General features: G+C 45.8%; 2 protein-coding genes and 1 long non-coding RNA gene across 3 annotated transcripts in view; 1 reads left to right on the top strand and 2 right to left on the bottom strand.

Moving 5' to 3' along the window:
* dipk1c (divergent protein kinase domain 1C) overlaps window positions 1-18,573 on the top strand; it is a 115,741-nt gene that overhangs the window by 16,690 nt on the left and 80,478 nt on the right. The gene's annotated exons all lie outside the window — the stretch shown is intronic.
* On the bottom strand, window positions 6,192-11,210 carry LOC147115124 (protein NYNRIN-like). Its single transcript, XM_085993418.1, has 2 exons — window positions 11,128-11,210; window positions 6,192-11,086 (listed from the first exon to the last, which is right to left on the bottom strand). The coding sequence occupies exon 2, from the start codon at window positions 9,977-9,979 to the stop codon at window positions 8,270-8,272; it is 1,710 nt and encodes a 569-aa protein (XP_085849544.1). The 5' UTR covers window positions 9,980-11,086; window positions 11,128-11,210; the 3' UTR covers window positions 6,192-8,269.
* LOC147115123 (uncharacterized) lies at window positions 6,192-11,819 on the bottom strand. Its single transcript, XR_015079051.1, has 2 exons — window positions 11,209-11,819; window positions 6,192-7,959 (listed from the first exon to the last, which is right to left on the bottom strand). It is a non-coding gene; the product is annotated as an uncharacterized LOC147115123 (long non-coding RNA).

The raw sequence follows: 18,573 nt of genomic DNA, 5'->3' as shown, positions 1-18,573 counted from the left end.
TCACATATTTCTTATAACTTGCAACAACAATGACAGCAAATTACATTTATATACCATCTTACATAATGTCCTAAGGCACTTCATAAAGCAGTAGCACGAGGACCACAACATCAGGTGAAGTGAGTTTTCGGAGTTGTAATTGAAGGCATGTGCAAAGGTTTTTAAAAGAGGAGAGAGAGATGTAAAAAGGTGGAAGGGTTTAGGAGGGAGCTGAAAAGTCTTCCAACCAATTGGGCAGGAGTGGAGGGAGGATGAGATGGACAGGAGCCCAGAGTCAGAAGATGATAGAATATGGAGAGAAAGTAAGCCTGGAGGAGGTTGTGGACATAGAGTGGAGTGAGGAGCAATTTGAAGAAGAGGACAATGATTTAATGTGCTGGGGTAGAGGGAGCCAGCATTGATCTGTGAGGACAGGTGTGATGGGCAAGCAAGGCCAGGTCGGACAGGTTATGGGTATGTTGGAGCATAGATAAAGGAATGTCAGAAGGGGGCGCATTGGAATATTCAAATCTGGAGATTACAACAGCATGGGTGAGGGTTTCACCATTGGAGGGACTAAGGAAGGGCCAGAGATGGGCAATGTTGGAGGAGATAGAAGTAAGAACTCTCAGTGATGGATAGAATGTGGGGTTTGAAACTGAGTTCAGGGTGAAAAGATGGCCAAGATTGTGCACAATTGTTCAGGCTGAGACGTCAGGGGGAGGAATAGAATCAGAACCAAGGGAGTAGAATTCATAGTGAGCACCAAGAACTATATCTTCAGTCTTTTCAATGTTCAGCTGAAAGAAGTTACAGCTCATTCAAGACTTGATGTTGGACAACGCAGTCTGATAGCACGGAAGTGTTCCAAAGGTCAAAAGAAGTGGGGTGAGATTGAGCTGGGTAATGTCAATATACATATTGAAGCTGACCCCTTGCCTGTGGATGATGTCACCAAGCAGGAGTATATAGATGTGGAAAGGGAGGGTGGGTGCTGCATAGATAGATCCTTGGGAGCTTCCAAAGTGACCGTGAAGGGTAAGGAAGATAAACCATTAATAGAGATAGAGTCATAGGGCCGAATTTCCAAGCCCCGTGGAGGCGGGTTTGGAGGCGGGAGTGGGGGAAAATTGCAGAATTGGGGGGCAGGAACCCTTCCCGCCCCCAACCTGCCTCCATGCCTGTTTCCCAGGAGGCGGGTACCTGACCTGTGCTGGGAGCCGCCTCCCCGAGGCGGGAAGGGGATTAGTGCCAATTAACTGCCTGTTAACAGGTAGTTAACAGGCAGTTTTTGGTCTAATCCCTATTTTTAGCCCTGAAGCGTGGACTGCCCGATGGCTCCAAACCACGGCAAGTTAGCGAGGCGGACCGTCGGGCTGAAGGGCTTGGAGGGTTTGAGATGTTCGGTGTTCAGGTGAGCGATGGGTGCATGAGTGCAGAGGTAAGTGTGTTTGGTGTGTGTAAAGTGTTTAAATAAGTTTTACTTACCTTTACTTACTAATGCAGGCTTCCTTTATTCAGGTCTCGGGAGTCCCTCATCTCACCGGTACAGAAAGCAGAATGGCCGCGAGCTGTCAAAAGTTGCAGCATTTTGCTTTCTGTTCTGGAGAGATTTCTAACTGAGTCTGTGGAGAAGGACTCAAGTCAGAAGTCAGGTTGTCAGTGTTTGACCGCTTCACAGAGCTGTCAAACACTGATATTTCATCTGTCAAAAGCTCTTGACAGATGAAATGTCAATCGCTGACGTCACCTGTAACTGGGAGTCCCTTAATTGGCCTGCTAAGCCCGCTGGGCAGGCTCAACAAGGTCAATCAAGGGAAAATCACATGGGTTGGCCACAAATCGATGGAGGCGGGACTACAACCCAAAAGTGGGAGTCCCGCCTCCATCACGTCCCCATTGACAAAATCCAGCCCATAGAGTCATAGATGCTCTGGTTCTGTCTGGATAGATAGGAGTGGAAGTAGGCAAGGGCAGTCCCATGGAGCTGAACAATGGAGGAGAGGCAGTGGAGGAGGACAACATGAACAACCTCTAAGATTGAGAAGGATAAGGAAAGAGAGTGCACCATGGTCAATGTCACAGAGGATGTGATTGATGATTTTGGCTGGGCTGAGCACAGTGTTGTGATATGGACAGAAGCCACACATGAGGGATTCAAGGACAGTAGTCCAGATTTTAACTCGGAGCCTAAGTGCGGCATGAGGGGACTGAAGCAGGTGGCAAACCGTCTGGATCCCCGCAGCGTGAGATTCCCAGCAGGAATGATGAGGAGGCATAGAAACATAGAAACATAGAAGATAGGAGCAGGAGTAGGCCATTCGGCCCCTCGAGCCTGCTCCCCCATTCAATGAGATCATGGCTGATCATCAAAATTCAGTACCCTGTTCCTGCCTTCTCTCCATATCCCTTGACCCCTTTAGCCTTAAGAAATATATCCAACTCCTTCTTGAATATATTTAATGAATTGGCCTCTACTGCCTTCTTTGGTAGAGAATTCCACAGGTTCACCACTCTCTGGGTGAAGAAATTCCTCCTCACCTCTGTCCTAAATGGCTTACCCCTTATCTTTAGACTGTGACCCCTGGTTCTGGACTCCCCGACCATCGGGAACATCCTTCTAGGTCTGTGTTAGTCCTGTTAGAATTTTATACGTTTCGATGAGATCCCCTCTCATTCTTCTAAACTCCAGCGAGTACAAGCCCAATTGACCCAATCTCTCCTCGTACATCATTCCTGCCATCCCAGGTATCAGCCTGGTGAATCTTCGCTGCACTCCTTCCATGGCAAGAACATCCTTCCTCAGATAAGGCGACCAAAACTGCACACAATACTCAAGATGTGGTCTCACCAAGGCCCTGTACAACTACAGCAAGACATCCTTGTTCCTGTACTCAGGCCGGTGTGTGGGAGTGAGATTTAGCACACTAGGAGGTCTGGACCCAAAAGAATGGTCTCCGGCACCAAGTTAAGCATTGAGGGGACTCCGGATGCAATTGCAATCAGAGGAGGGGGAGGATAGCTTGGGGCAGGGGAGGCCCAAGTTTTACTTGTGTTGGACTGTCACTGCCGTGATTGGCAGTAAAGATCACATCGGGGGTCTGAATACCATCATTGGAACCCAACATTTAAATATTGATGAGACATCTGCCTTCCTGCGACCCCATGCTGCCGGTAACCCCACAGTTAAAATAGCTGCGGGCGCAAATGTGTGAGAATGCAGCATTAAGCACCTGGCTGTCATTTTCATGACTCACCCACCTCGTTCCCATCAGGTGGGCAGAGTTAAAGTTTCTGGAGAGATGGGTATAGAACTGGGAAATAACATCATAGTTGAGAACGTTAGCGAGTAAAGGGAGGATAGCAATGGGTGACAGTTTGAGAGGACAGATGTATCCAAGATAGGTTTTCAAGTAGGGACATGATGACAACAATTCTAAAGGGGAGAGGAATAGTACCTATGGAAAGGGAACCAGGAATAATGTCAGCTAGCATGGAGACCAGGAGTGGTAGTTGAATGAATAGAAGTTGGTTTGAGAGGGGATCCAGGGAGCAAAAGAAGGGTTTCATGGAAGAAATTCGTTTTTAAAGAGCAAGGGGGAGAAACTCAAAGTGACGAAGGGATAGCGTTGGAATGGTTGAGAACATGGATGAAGAGGATGTCCGGGATAAAGGAGGAAGCAGCAGAGCCAGCTGCATGGATTGTCTTGATAGAGACAAAAAACATTCCACAAGCTTCTCGCATTTGGTATTGGAGGTGTGGGTGAAGGGGGCAGGAGGTGGCATAGCATTGGTGTGTGGCCTATTATCATGACAATTGATCAAAATTAAAAAAAAAAGGAATTCCTCAAAATTATATGAAGTTATTAATCCTTATTTATGCAATAATGTGTGCAGTTATTGTGATTGGTGCTTCCTTATGGTGTACCATAGTGCAGTGAATCATGCATTGGTCCTCCACATTGTGAGCTGCTCAAAACTGTAACCAGAATGAAAGAAGTAAATTTGTTGGATGGCTGTTAACTCTGAAAAGGAGCCTTCTAGGATTTGGGTGACCTCTGATGTTCCTGTGTTTTGAACTCAGAAAATCTAGCATGTATGCCAGCAACATGCTGGCTTACTCCAACTGAGTGGCCCTGGATGGTTTCCATGCATCTATTATCACTTTTGCAAAGACAGATGATGACACTTAACTGGTGTCAACAGTAAAGCCAATCCCCTGGGCCAGTGCTGCTGTGCACATGACATTGCTGGAGGGTGGATGAGAGTGCATCGTACATCGGCAATGTAAACATGGTACAGTAGATAGTGTCTATGAGGTTGTGGGTAATTCCAATGATTTCCATTATCTTGCTAGCTACTACTCTAACCTTCTGCAGATTACAAGGGCATGGTCAGGTCTTTCTGTTATATATGCACTCTCTTTTGTGAACTGCTAATTATTTTGTGCCTTGCTGTGGTACTTCACATCAGTATTCAAATTCCCAGTATTACAATGCCAGTGATTAGATAGTGAACAACTTTTTAAAAATGTTATCTTTCAACACCTCCATAACCACTTACTATTGTTAACTGGTGCTTCCTTTACATTCTCTGATATCGTATACTCGCTATTAGAGCAATGACATAGCTTGGTAACTATCCTGAGGACAGAGATTTTCTGCCTAATTTCTTTCCATGTGCAACAACAGAGGCAACATCAATTTGCATTTATAAATGCTGTTCACATTGGAAAGAAGTCACAGTGCACTTTACAAATCAGGGACTGGAATGTGTAGCGGGTGTGTTGAACCACATTGACTGTTACAGTTGTTTTTTTCCATACCACATGAACCCTTTGTTTCAGGAGGAAGGGGTGTCTGATGCTGCTATAAATTATGTGATTAGCCTGCATTACGACCTGCAGTAGGGCTTTGAGGGATGTGTTACCAAATTATACCTTCTTCATTCTGACTGTTACTCTCTGAGCATAGCATTTCTCACAGAACAATCGGATTAATCACCTTTCCCTATTTAAAACAGCAATGTGGCTGATTTATTGATCAAGTGGCCACTGTTGCTTAGCAATGTTTAGCTACTGTCCTGTCATATTATAGCTGCGATCCAAATGACTGTTCCATTGAGTTCTACAGAGAATAAAATTAAGCAAAATTGCAGGAGCTGACGAGTGGTGTTCCGCAGGGATCTGTGTTGGGGCATCAACTATTCACTGTATTTATTAATGACTTAGATAATGGGGTAGAAAGTCATATATCCAAATTTGCTGATGACGCAAAGATAGGCGGCATTGTAGGCAGTGTAGATGAAATCATAAAATTACAGAGATATCGATAGATTAAGTGAATGGGCAAAACTGTGGCAAATGGATTTCAGTGTAGGCAAATGTGAGGTCATCCACTTTGGAACTAGAAAAGATAGAACAGGGTACTTTCAAAATGGTGAAAAGCTAAAAACAGTGGAGGCCCAAAGAGACTTGGGGGTTCAGATACATAGATCATTAAAATGTCATGAACAGGTACAGAAATAATCAAAAAGGCTAATGGAATACTGGCCTTTATATCTAGAGGGCTAGAATACAAGCAAGTAGAAATTATACTGCAGCTGTACAAAACCCTGGTTAGACCACACCTGGAGTACTGTGAGCAGTTCTGGGCACCACACCTTAGGAAGAATATATTGGCTTTGGAGGGAGTGCAGCGTAGATTTGCCAGAATGATACCCGGACTCCAAGAGTTACATTATGTGGAGAGATTACACAAATTAGGATTGTATTTCCTAGAATTTAGAAGGTTAAGGGGTGATCCGATCAAAGTTTTCACGATATTAAGGGAAACAGATAGAGAGAAACTATTTCCTGGTTGGGGAGTCTAGGAGTCGGGGGCATAGTCTAAAAATTAGAGCCAGACCTTTCAGGAGTGAAACTAGGAAACACTTCTACACTCAAAGGGTAGTAAAATTTTGGAACTCTCTTCCGCAAATGACAATTGATACTAGATCAATTATTAATTTTAAATCTGAGATTGATAGATTTTTGTTAATCAAAGCTATTAAGGGAAAATAGACAAAGGCGGGTATATGGAGTTAGATCGCAGATCAGCCATAATCTCATTGAATTGTTGTAGCTAATTTGGGGCTATGTGGACCAGGTGATATTCTAGGTCGACACGATCCCAACAGAAGCCTTTGGAGTCAAATAAAACTCTGACCACGAGTGAATGGCAAAGTAAAAGAATGCTTTATTGCAGAGCTCTGGGAGAAGCAGCTATACACCCGGTGTGCAATCGCCACACTTCTCATTTTACACACACAAAGCCCCTGCCTATATACAGGGGTCAAAACAAATTACCTCATATTACTAATCACCGCGATACCCCGTGACATCTATAATGGTTACCTATTTTAAGCAAGCGATGGACCCTAGGTCTAAAACCTTTTTCGGGACCTTTAACCGCAGACAGGAGAAGCAGAAGTCCAACCTATTTTCCGTCGCAAGGTGACCACAATCGTTCAATAACAAAACTGCAGCTGGCATTATCTCATCCCAGCCTACGTGCGAGTTCAGGGGGCCCCTTTGTCAACCAGTTTAATGTCAAGTATCCCGACAGTCTTTGCAAAAGTCCTTAATACTGAAATTCTCCTCAACAATCCCTCCTTTTGGTGCTGGACCACGATTTTCTTGGCCCAGCTGACCACCAATCCTCTTTCTTCACAGTGTTGTTCCTACAACCACTGCCTCTTCCCGGGGACGTCAGGCGGTTCAGATTCGTCCGTCTTGTCTTGTTCCATAAGCGATAGTTCATCCGCCTGAATCACACTGACTGGCATTACCGGTGTCATTGCCATTTTGCAACAAGCTCTCACTATAGTTAGCAGACAGCATATTGCAACACATATCGCAACGATGATAGCCAATGCATGCGTTATCCAGGAACCCCATCCTGTTAGTCCTAGCCACTCCAACCATCCTTCTCCCGGATTGGTATGGACTCTCTTCACTTCATCCTTCATGTGGTTTACTAAGTTTGTGATATTTTCCGAACTATCAGGGATATAAGTACAGCACTCACTTCCTATCAAGACACAGGTTCCTCCTTGTGCTGCAAGGAGGTAACCTAAGGCCATTCGATTTTGGAGGGTTACTGTTCTAATGGCTACCATTTCAGTACTCATTTCTGTTAAAGCTTCCCCAGTAACATTGGCAACTACCTCTATTAGCCTTGCCAACCTCCTTGTTTCATCCATTAAGTTCATTATTCCATAGGGAGGGTTTATTACACCAAAAAATCTCTGATAAGCTCCTAGCTCTCTTTTAATCCGGTGTTTCTTAAATTCGTGGTGTTTCCCAATCTACTGGTATTTGTTAGTACCAGATAAGGGGGGTTTACACTGGTATTATAGGATGTATAATACCATCCCTCAAACTCGGTCATTTCATAACCCGCCGTCCTGAGGGCGGAACAATTCATTCCAGTAAAAGGGTTCCGTCGGATTGCACCCCTGGTGGCAGTACGGTTTCCGACTGCCTCCTCACACGGTACGTTAGTTTGGTTCTGGTGGTGCATCCATATCAGCATTTGAGTAACATTAAAGGCCACCGGACGAAGGGGTATTCCACCCCTACTATGTATCGGGATGTGGATACAGACCCAACAGCTGGACTGCTCCCTTTTCTTAGCATACTCGTAGGACATATAAACAAAGGTATTTACGTGTAAATTACGCTTACACCGCGGTCTGCCCCGGGTTACCGTAACAATGCATATTATCGCAACTAAACATATTACGGTCTTCATTTTCAATTTTAAGTAAGGACTGCCTGTCTGAAACTGGCTTATGGTTTCTCTGGCCCTCCCGATAACACTCTTGTAACAACGCGTTAAGATAAAAGCACACAAGCACAACCGATGCAATAAGCCACGAAATAAATGCCCACACAGGCAAACAGATCAAAGTATCAGGCATTAATCAGCTGATGTTGACCTGGAAAATAATACAAGGGTGTATTAGTAGTAACTTCTATGCACACCCCTTCTGAGGTAGATTAAAGCTTAAAACTTAAAATGGGTGTTGGATGTCAGCAGGTCAGAACGATCCAAACACCATAACAGATCTCGCATAACCGCAGTCACCTTTCCAAGGCCGAGTACGAGTTCTGTAACCCCGAAGCGTAATCCTTATGCCTTAACCAAACAGTATCAATTCTCAATCTGCGTTGTACGCCCCTACAGATTGAGTCCTTAACACAATAACTTAACAACTTTAATCTTAATTTTATGCTGGTTACATTCATTTAGTCAGTCTTTTCTTTCGTGGTTACACTCTCCCCGGTAGTCTCCGTCTCAGGAGGCTCCAGGGATGACTTTGGCTCATATATCTTTAGCTGTGTCCAATGTTTCCACACTCCCTTTCCCCGTATGTCTAGACAGGCGCAAGTATCTCCGCTAATAATAACTTCGTAAGGCCCATTCCATTTGGGAGCAAAGCCTGATTTGGTTGGTAATACCTTTAGCATTACCCTAGTTCCCGCTGTAGGGACTTCTGGTAACGGGAAGGGGAATTCCTTCTCGTCCTGCTCCCTCTGGCGGTACCTTACCTGCGTCCGCATTTCTTTTAGTTGTTTACTCATTTCTTGGACATATCGCCGTAGCTTGTCCTTTAAGGGGCCTACATCCACCCCTCCCGTAATTATGCCTTCTGGCAATTGCATTGCTCGTCCTGTCATAAGTTCATACGGGGCAAGGCCTGTGGTACGATTACAGGTGGCTCGTAATTTCATCAGAATGATAGGTAACACTTCCACCCATGTTTTTCCCGATTCCTGCATGGCCTTAGCCAGCGCATTTTTTAGTGTTCGGTTCATTCTTTCTACCATCCCCGAGCTCTGGGGATGGTAGGGTATATGAAACTTTTGCTTAATTCCCATTAACTGGCACATATGTTTGACCACACCTCCTGTGAAGTGGGTCCCTTGATCCGAATCTATCTGGAGCGGCATTCCCCAACGTGGGATTACCTCCTCCGCCAAGATTCGAGCGACTGTAGTGGCCGTACAATTTCTGGTGGGAAAGGCCTCCACCCATCTTGTGAATTGATCAATGATTACCAAGCAATACGTCTTACCCTTTGACATGGGTAGGGGCCCCGTAAAATCAATTTGCAAGTGCTCCCATGGTCCTCGGGGCCTGGGTTGGTGTCCTAATCTAATTTTAACTGGTCTTCCTGGGTTATGCTGAGCGCACACGATGCATCGTTGACAATACTTAGCAATGTCCCGCCCCATACCCTTCCACCACCACTCCTTACCTAAAGTCTGTTGCATCGCCTCCTTTCCAGAGTGGCTTAATCCATGGTGTATTTCGAGTAGGGTATTCTGTATACACTCGGGGGCCATTACCTTGTTATTTATTCGCCATACTCCGTCTGCTGTTGGTCTGGCTCCTTGTTCTTTCCATCTTTGCCTTTCACTAGGTAATATATCCTCGTGTAGCTCGGCAATACTAATTTCATTTCCTGGGCTATCTACACTGGCTACAGGTTCCTCGGGTTCCCATCCTAAGGCTAACTCCGCGGATTGTTTCGCTATCTGCTTTCCTTCCTTCCGTTCTAGGTTTGCTTCTTTCCGTTCCAAGATCAGGGCTGCCTGAGCTGCCCTGTCAGCTGCCTGGTTGCCCATATAACCCGTCCATTCTGGACTGTCTCTGGCTGGTTCTTTTTGGTGTGCTTTAATCTTTATTACTGCGGCCTGTTTAGGCTTATTACTAGCTTCCAGGAGGGCTTCGATTCTTTCCTGATGTCTTATGGGGGTTCCTCCGGTAGTTACAAATCCCCGTCTGCCCCATGCAGTCATGTAGTCATGGACTACACCGAACGCATATCGGCTATCTGTATATATATTTACAATTTTATTCTCGGACTCTTCTAATGCTACTGTCAGAGCCACTAGTTCTGCTACTTGGGCTGACAAGCCTCCTTCAAGTCTCCCCGATCGTACAGTTCTCATCTGACTATTTACTACCGCCCAGCCCGTACGAGGCTGTCCGTCTATATATTTTCGGGACCCGTCCACGTACAGGGTCTCTTCAGCCCCTGGTAACGGAGTGTCTTTTATCTTGTCTCCCTCTAAGTCAGCATCTACATCTCCACAATCATGGGAAATACCCGACCCCAATACTCCTTCAACGGTTTTGGTTGCTTACAGTCTCTAATAAAGTGTCCTACCTTACCACAATTGTGGCAAGCGCCTTTCGGTTTTGTCCCTGACCCGACATTGTCGGATTGGACTGCACTTACACTCTCCTTCTTCACTTGCACCTCTTCCTTCTCCCTAGTCTGTAATCCGTCAACGCCACATGCCCATTCAACTATCTCATCATATACTCTGGTAGTCAGTACTCCTAGTTTTAGGATTGCCTGATGGGGGGGGGACAGCCCATCTTTAAATGCCTGGATAAAGGCTGGGTCTGTTCTCACCGCGTTTGGCTGTCCAGAGGATTCTCCGTAGACGGCGAACAATCGTTCCCCGTATTCTGAAGAGCCCTCTCCTTTCTTTTGTTTACACGACGTTATTTTATTCCAATTTGTGGGGGCCTCTCCTAACACCCCTTGTACTGCGGTTATATTCTCTCAGCCATTGTTGTTGTCCTTCATTAACTCCTTTGAGGACTCCTATTTGCTTTTTACATCCCTCACACTCTGTTCGGAGGTTATCTATCTGAAGTTGTTTTCCCTTAAGACTCACCGCTGCCTTTTCTGCCTGTTCTATCAATCCTGCCAATTGATGAACCAACAGTACTCCTGCTTTTTTAGTTCTTCCCTTTTTCTGTGTGTCCCACCATGACCGCTGTTGGTCCAAACCTTTGGATACGTCCCACCCGTCTTCCTGCATTCTTTCAATAAGGGTACATCTATCCGTCATAAAAGTATCGATGAGGGAGCCCGGGGGCCCCCGCTTCAGATCCTTACTCGACATTATGTCCCTTGGTCACTATCTTCGGCCCCCCGATTCTGAGAACACAAATACCTTTCTCTCGGGGTCCGTCACGTGTAGGTAAAGGTTGGTCCGGCTCCTTTACCTCTCCTCTCTTCCAGTTCTCCTCCTAGGCTATACCTGGTTTCCCTGGAATCTCCAGTTCTCCTCCCAGGCTATACCTAGTTTCCCTGGAATTACAAGAAATAATGCAGTCTTACGGTTGTTAGTATCCTAGCACAATTTTACATATGCCATCTCACCTCTCTTTTGTTCTTTTAGATCACTCGAGCGTGTGTCCGCTTGATCAGGGCGGCCAGTCACTCGGTGACCCTGCTCGCAGCGCCAATTGTTGTAGCTAATTTGGGGCTACGTGGACCAGGTGATATTCTAGGTCGACACGATCCCAACAGAAGCCTTTGGAGTCAAATAAAACTCTGACCACGAGTGAATGGCAAAGTAAAAGAATGCTTTATTGCAGAGCTCTGGGAGAAGCAGCTATACACCCGGTGTGCAATCGCCACACTTCTCATTTTACACACACAAAGCCCCTGCCTATATACAGGGGTCAAAATAAATTACCTCATATTACTAATCACCGCGATACCCCGTGACATCTATAATGGTTACCTATTTTAAGCAAGCGATGGACCCTAGGTCTAAAACCTTTTTCGGGACCTTTAACCGCAGACAGGAGAAGCAGAAGTCCAACCTATTTTCCGTCGCAAGGTGACCACAATCGTTCAATAACAAAACTGCAGCTGGCATTATCTCATCCCAGCCTACGTGCGAGTTCAGGGGGCCCCTTTGTCAACCAGTTTAATGTCAAGTATCCCGACAGTCTTTGCAAAAGTCCTTAATACTGAAATTCTCCTCAACAGAATGGTAGAACAGGCTCGAGGGGCTAAATGGCCTACTCCTGTTTCTATGTTCCTATAGCTCATATACTAAAGTGTTGATAAAACAATACACTGTTAACTTATTTTTACCATTCACTAGGGAACTTCTAAACAATATATAAACATTGAATTCTTTGTAGAGGTAACAGAGAGAGCAGACAAGGGTAATGTAGTAAATGTAATTGATCTAGATTTCCAAAAGGCCTTTGATAAGGTGCCATATAATGAATAAGGTCAGAGCATGCAGAGTCATGGGACAAGTAGCAGAATGGATAGGTAACTGGTTTCAAGACAGAAAGCAGAGAGTAGGGGGAAAGGGTAGCTATTCAGAATGGCAGAAGGTGGAAAGTGGGGCCCCATAACGATCAGTGCTGGGACTAATGTTCACAATTTATATTAACGATTTAGACTTTGGAATCAAAAACACAATTTCTAAATTTGAGAAGAACTACAACAAATTACAAGAAGACATTAATAAAATTGCAGAATGGGCATATAATTGGCAAATGAATTGTAACACAGAAAAATGTGAGGTTTTACATTTTGGTAAGAAAAATAAGGAGGTCACATATTTGGAAAAGAAATGGGATAGAAGAGCAAAGGGGTCTCGGAGTACAAATACACAAATTACTGAAAGTAGTGACACAGGATAACAAGGCCATAAAAAAACCAAACCAAGCACGAGGGTTTATTTCTAGAGGGATAGAATTGAAAAGTAGGCAAGTTGTGCTAAACTTGTATCAAACCTTGGTTAGACCACACGTGGAGTACCGTGTACAAATCTGGTCACCATATTAAACATAGAAACATAGAAGATAGGAGCAGGAGTAGGCCATTCGGCCCCTCGAGCCCGCTCCGCCATTCAACGCGATCATGGCTGATCATCCAAATTCAGTACCCGGTCCCTGCTTTCTCCCCATACCCCTTGATCCCTTTAGCCTTAAGAAATATATCCAACTCCTTCTTGAATATATTTAATGAATTGGCCTCTATTGCCTTCTGTGGTAGAGAATTCCACAGGTTCACCACTCTCTGGGTGAAGAAATTCCTCCTCATTTCTGTCCTAAATGGCCTACCCCTTATCCTTAGACTGTGACCCCTGGTTCTGGACTCCCCAACCATCGGGAACATCCTTCCTGAATCTAGTCTGTCCAGTCCTGTCAGAATTTTATAAGTTTCAATGAGATCCCCTCTCATTCTTCTAAACTCCAGCGAGTACAAGCCCAATCGACCCAATCTCTCCTCATACGTCATTCCTGCCATCCCAGGTATCAGCTTGGTGAATCTTCGCTGAACTCCTTCCATGGCAAGAACATCCTTCCTCAGATAAGGCGACGAAAACTGCACCAAGGCCCTGTAGAACTGCAGCAAGACATCCTTGTTCCTGTACTCAAACCCTCTCGCTACGAAGGCCAACATACCATTTGCCTTCTTAACTGCCTGCTGCACCTGCATGCTTACCTTCAGCGACTGGTGTACAAGGACACCCAGGTCTCGTTGCACTTCCCCTTCTCTCAATCTATTGCCATTCAGATAATAATCTGCCTTCTTGTTTTTGCCACCAAAGTGGATTACCTCACATTTATCCACATTATATTGCATCTGCCATGCTTCTGCCCAATCACCCAACCTGTCCAAATCATCCTGGAGTTCCTCGGCATCCTCCTCACAGCACACATGCCCACCCAGCTTTGTGTCATCTGCAAATTTGGAGATATTACATCTAGTTCCCTTGTCTAGATCATTAATATGTATTGTGAATAGCTGGGGTCCAAGGACCGATCCCTGCGGTACCCCACTAGTCACTGCCTGCCACTCTGAAAAAGACCCATTTATTCCAACTCTTTGCTTTCTGTCTGCCAACCAGTTCTCTATCCAAGTCAATACCTTGCCCCAATCCCATGTGCCTTAACTTTACACGCTAATCTCTTATGCGGGACCTTATCGAAAGCCTTCTGAAAGTCCAAATACACCACATTATAAAAAGGATATAGCGGCTCTGCAGAGGGTGCAAAAAAGATTTACAAGAATGATACCAGAAATGCGAGGTTGTACCTATCAGGAAAGGATGAACAGGCTGGGTCTCTTTTCTCTTCAAAAGAGAAGGCTGAGGGGTGAACTTAAGAACATAAGAATTAGGAGCAGGAGTAGGCCATATGCCCCCTCAAGCCTGCTCCGCTATTCAATAAGATCACGGCTGATCTTCGATCTCAACTCCACTTTCCCGCCTGATCTCCATATCCCTTGATTCCCCTAGAGTCCAAAGATCTATCTATCTCAGCCTTGAATATATTCAACAATGCAGGTGACCTAATAGCATAGAAACATAGAAGATAGGAGCAGGATTGGCCATTCGGCCCTTCGAGCCCGCTCCGCCATTCAATGAGATCATGGCTGATCATCCAAATTCAGTACCCTGTCCCTGCCTTCTCCCCATATCCCTTGATCCCTTTAGCCTTAAGAAATATATCCAACTCTTTTTTGTATATATTTAATGAACTGGCCTCCACCGCCCTCTGTGGCAGAGAATTCCACAGGTTCACCACTCTCTGGGTGAAGAAATTCCTCCTCATTTCAGTCCTAAATGGCCTACCCCTTATCCTTAGACTATGACCCCTGGTTCTGGACTCCCCGGCCATCATAAACATCCTTCCTGCATCTAGTCTGTCCAGGCCTGACAGAATTTTATAAGTTTCGATGAGATCCCCTCTCAATCTTCTAAACTCCAGTGAGTATAAACCCAATTGACACAATCTCTCCTCATACGTCATTCCTGCCATCCCAGGTATCAGCCTGGTGAATCTTCGCTGCACTCCTTCCATGGCAAGAACGTCCTTCCTCAGGTAAGGCGACCAAAACTGCACACAATACTCAAGGTGCGGTCTCACCAAGGCCCTGTACAACTGTAGCAAGACATCCTTGTTCCTGTACTCGAACCGTCTTGCTACGAAGGCCAACATACCATTTGCCTTCTTAACCGCCTGCTGCACCTGCATGCTTACCTTCAGCGACTGGTGCACAAGAACACCCAGGTCTCTTTGCGCTTCCCCTTCTCCCAATCTATTGCCATTCAAATAATAATCTGCCTTCCTGTTTTTGCCACCAAAGTGGATAACATCACATTTATCCACATTATAGTGCATTTGCCATGTTTCTGCCCAATCACCCAATCTGTCCAAATCGTACTGGAGTTTCACGACATCTTCCTCACAGCTTACCCTCCCACCCAGCTTTGTGTCGTCTGCAAATTTGGAGATATTACATCCAATTCCCTCGTCCAGATCATTAATATATATTGTGAACAGCTGGGGTCCTAGGACCGATCCTTGCGGTACCCCACTAGTCACTGCCTGCCACTCGGAAAACGACCCGTTTATTCCAACTCTTTGTTTTCTGTCCACCAACCAGTTCTCTATCCAAGTCAATAGCTTGCCCCCAATCCCATGTGCCTTAATTTTGCACGCTAATCTCTTATGTGGGACCTTATCGAAAGCCTTCTGAAAGTCCAAATACACCACATCCACTGGTTCTCCCTTATTTATTTTACCAGTTACATCCTCAAAAAATTCCAGTAGATTAGTCAAGCATGATTTACCTTTTGTAAATCCATGTTGACTTTGTCTGATCCTGTCACTGCTTACCAAGTGCTCTGCTATTACATTTTTATAATAGATTCTAGCATTTTCCCCACTACCGATAATTCCCCGCTTTTTCTCGACCACCTTTTTTGAATAGTGGGATAACATTAGCTACCCTCCAATCCATGGGTACTGTTCCAGAGTCTATCGAGTTCTGGAAGATGACCAGCAATGCATCTACTATTTCTAGAGCCACTTCCTTAAGTACCCTGGGATGTAGATTATCAGGCCCTGGGGATTTATCGGCCTTTAGTCCCATCAATTTGCCTAACACCATTTCCCTGCAAATACTGATTTCTTTCAGATCCACCCTTTCATCAGGCCCTATGTTCCCCGTCATCTCTGGGAGGTTATTTGTGTCCTCCTTTGTGAAGACAGAACCAAAGTATGAATTTAGTTGGTCTGCCATTTCTTTGTTTCCCATTATAAATTCCCCTGATTCTGACTGTAAGGGATCTACGCTTGACTTCACCAATCTTTTTCTCTTCACATATCTATAAAAGCTTTTACAGTCAGTTTTTATGTTCCCTGAAAACTTACTCTCATATTCTATTTTCCCTTTCTTAATTAATCTCTTTGTCCTCCTTTGTTGAATCCTAAACTGCTCCCAATCCTCAGGATTATTGCTTTTTCTGGCCAATTTATATGTCGTCTCCTTGGATCTTATGCTATCCCTAATTTCCCTTGTTAGCCACGGTTGAGTCACCTTTTTTGTTTTATTTTTATGCCAAACTGGGATGAACAAATTCTGTAGCTCATCCATTCGGTCTTTGAATGTTTGCCATTGCCTATCCACCGTCAACCCTTTGAGTGCCATTCCCCAATCAATCCTACCCAACTCGCGCCTCAGACCATCGTAGTTTCCTTTATTTAAATTGAGGACCCTAGTCTCTGAGTCAACTAATTCATTCTCCATCTTACTGAAGAATTCGATCATATTATGATCGCTCAGACCCAAGGGGCCTCGTACAACAAGATTGCTAATTAATCCTTTGTCGTTACATAATACCCAGTCTAAGATGGCCTGATCTCTGGTTGGTTCCTCGACATATTGGTCCAGGAAACCATCCCGTAAACACTCCAGGAATTCCTCCTCCACAGTATTGTTACTAATTTGGTTGGCCCAATCTATATGTAGATTAAAGTCACCCATGATGACTGCTGTGCCCTTATTGCACGCTTCTTTAATTTCCCTTTTAATGCCATCCCCAACCTCCGCCTTAATGTTGGGAGGTCTATATACCACTCCCACTAATGTTTTTTTCCCCTTAGTATTTCTCAATTCTACCCATACAGATTCCACATCGTCAGAGCTAATATCCTTCATTACAATTGTATTAATCCCTTCTTTAACCAGTAATGCTACCCCACCTCCCTTTCCTTTTTGCCTATCTTTCCTGAATATCGAATACCCCTGGATGTTGAGTTCCCAGTCTTGGCCGTTCTTGAGCCACGTTTCCGTAATCCCAACCAAATCATATTCGTTTACCTCTATTTGCGCAGCCAATTCATCCACCTTATTACAAATGCTCCTCGCATTAAGACACAGGCCTAGAAATTCAGTTAAGGCCCGCCAGCAGGCTAACGCCCAAAAGTTAGCGCTGCGCGCGGAGCCCGTTGCGACCGCCAGAAATTCACTTTTAGCGCCCCAATTCGGAACCGGGCGCTGTTCCAGGGTGTGCCCACCTCCGCTTGGGGCGCTGAAAGTGAATTTCAGCACTCAAGCTGCCGCTGCGCCACCTGATGCGGTGCGGCAGGCTGGGGTACTGCAGGCCTCCTCCTTCTCTTAAGGAGGAGCTGCCTGTAGCCGTGAGATCGCCGCTGGATTCTGCCAGCAAATGAGCCCAGCACCATGGAGAAGTGCTGGACTCACAGGAATCAGCCACCAATGCCGCGGGGGGGTGGTGGAGGAGGCCGGGGAGGGAGGTGCGGGCAGGCGGCCGCCGAAAAAGCGGCCGGCCGCACCTCCACCTTAAAGCGCCCCAGTAGCGCAGCAGTACGGCCCCGTTTCACGAACGTTTGCGGCCGCTGCAGAAGAGGCGGTCGCAACTAAATATGGGGTTTGGGCCGGAAGCGGGGCGGTACTGGGGCACTGCGCACACCGATGACATCATCGGTGTCGGCGCAGCGCTACCGGCTACCGTCGCCATTACCGCAGCGCTGAATATCAGCGCAACCTCTTATACTGGCGCAGAAACCCTCTTTAGACGCCAACTGGGCGCAAAGCTTGCAGCGCCCAACTGAATTTCTAGGCCACAAAGCCTTCAGGCTTGTTTTTTTAACGCTCTTAGACCTATTAGAATTATTATTTACTGTGGCCACGTTTGATTTAAACCGTTGATTTCTCTGACTGCCACTTTTGTTTTTCTCCTTCCTATCTTTTGCTTTTATCCCTGTTTCCCTTTCCTCTGTCTCCCTGCTCAGGTTCCCAACCCCCTGCCATTTTAGTTTAAACCCCCCCGAACAGTGCTAGCAAACCTCCCCGCAAGGATATTTGTCCAGCTCTGGTTCAGGTGCAACCTGTCCGACTTGTACAAGTCCCACCTTCCTCAGAAGCAGGCCCAGTGACCCAGGAAACGAAAGCCCTCCCTCCTGCACCAACTCTTTAGCCACGCATTCATCTGCTCTATCCTCCTATTCCTATACTCACTAGCACGTGGCACCGGGAGTAATCCAGAGATTACAACCTTTGAGGTCCTGCTCTTTAATCTGCTACCTAGCTCCCTAAATTCTTGCTGCAGGACCTCATCCCTCTTCCTACCCATGTCATTGGTCTCAATGTGAACCACGACCTCTGACTGTTCACCCTCCCCCTTCAGAATGCCCTGCAGCCATTCAGTGACATCCTTGACCCTGGCACCAGGGAGGCAACAAACCATCCTGGAGTCACGTCTATGGCCACAGAAACGCCTATCTGTACCCCTTACGATAGAATCCCCTACCACTATTGCTCTCCCACTCTTTTTCCTCCCTTCCTGAGCAGCAGAAGCACCCCTGGTGCTGGGAAGTTGGCTGCTGCCGCCTTCCTCTGGTAAGTCATCCCCCTCAACAGTATCCAAATCGGTATACCTGTTTGAGAGGGGGATGGCCA

Source organism: Somniosus microcephalus, chromosome 7 (assembly GCF_052327205.1).
Source record: "Somniosus microcephalus isolate GS21.2 chromosome 7, FLI_Smic_1.0, whole genome shotgun sequence".
Lineage (NCBI taxonomy): Eukaryota > Metazoa > Chordata > Chondrichthyes > Squaliformes > Somniosidae > Somniosus > Somniosus microcephalus.
This window is presented reverse-complemented; position numbering and strand designations above follow the sequence as displayed.

Coding starts and splice junctions, on each gene's coding strand:
- LOC147115124 (XM_085993418.1), bottom strand. CDS start 9,979: ATGAGAACTGTACGATCGGGGAGACTTGAAGGAGGCTTGTCAGCCCAA.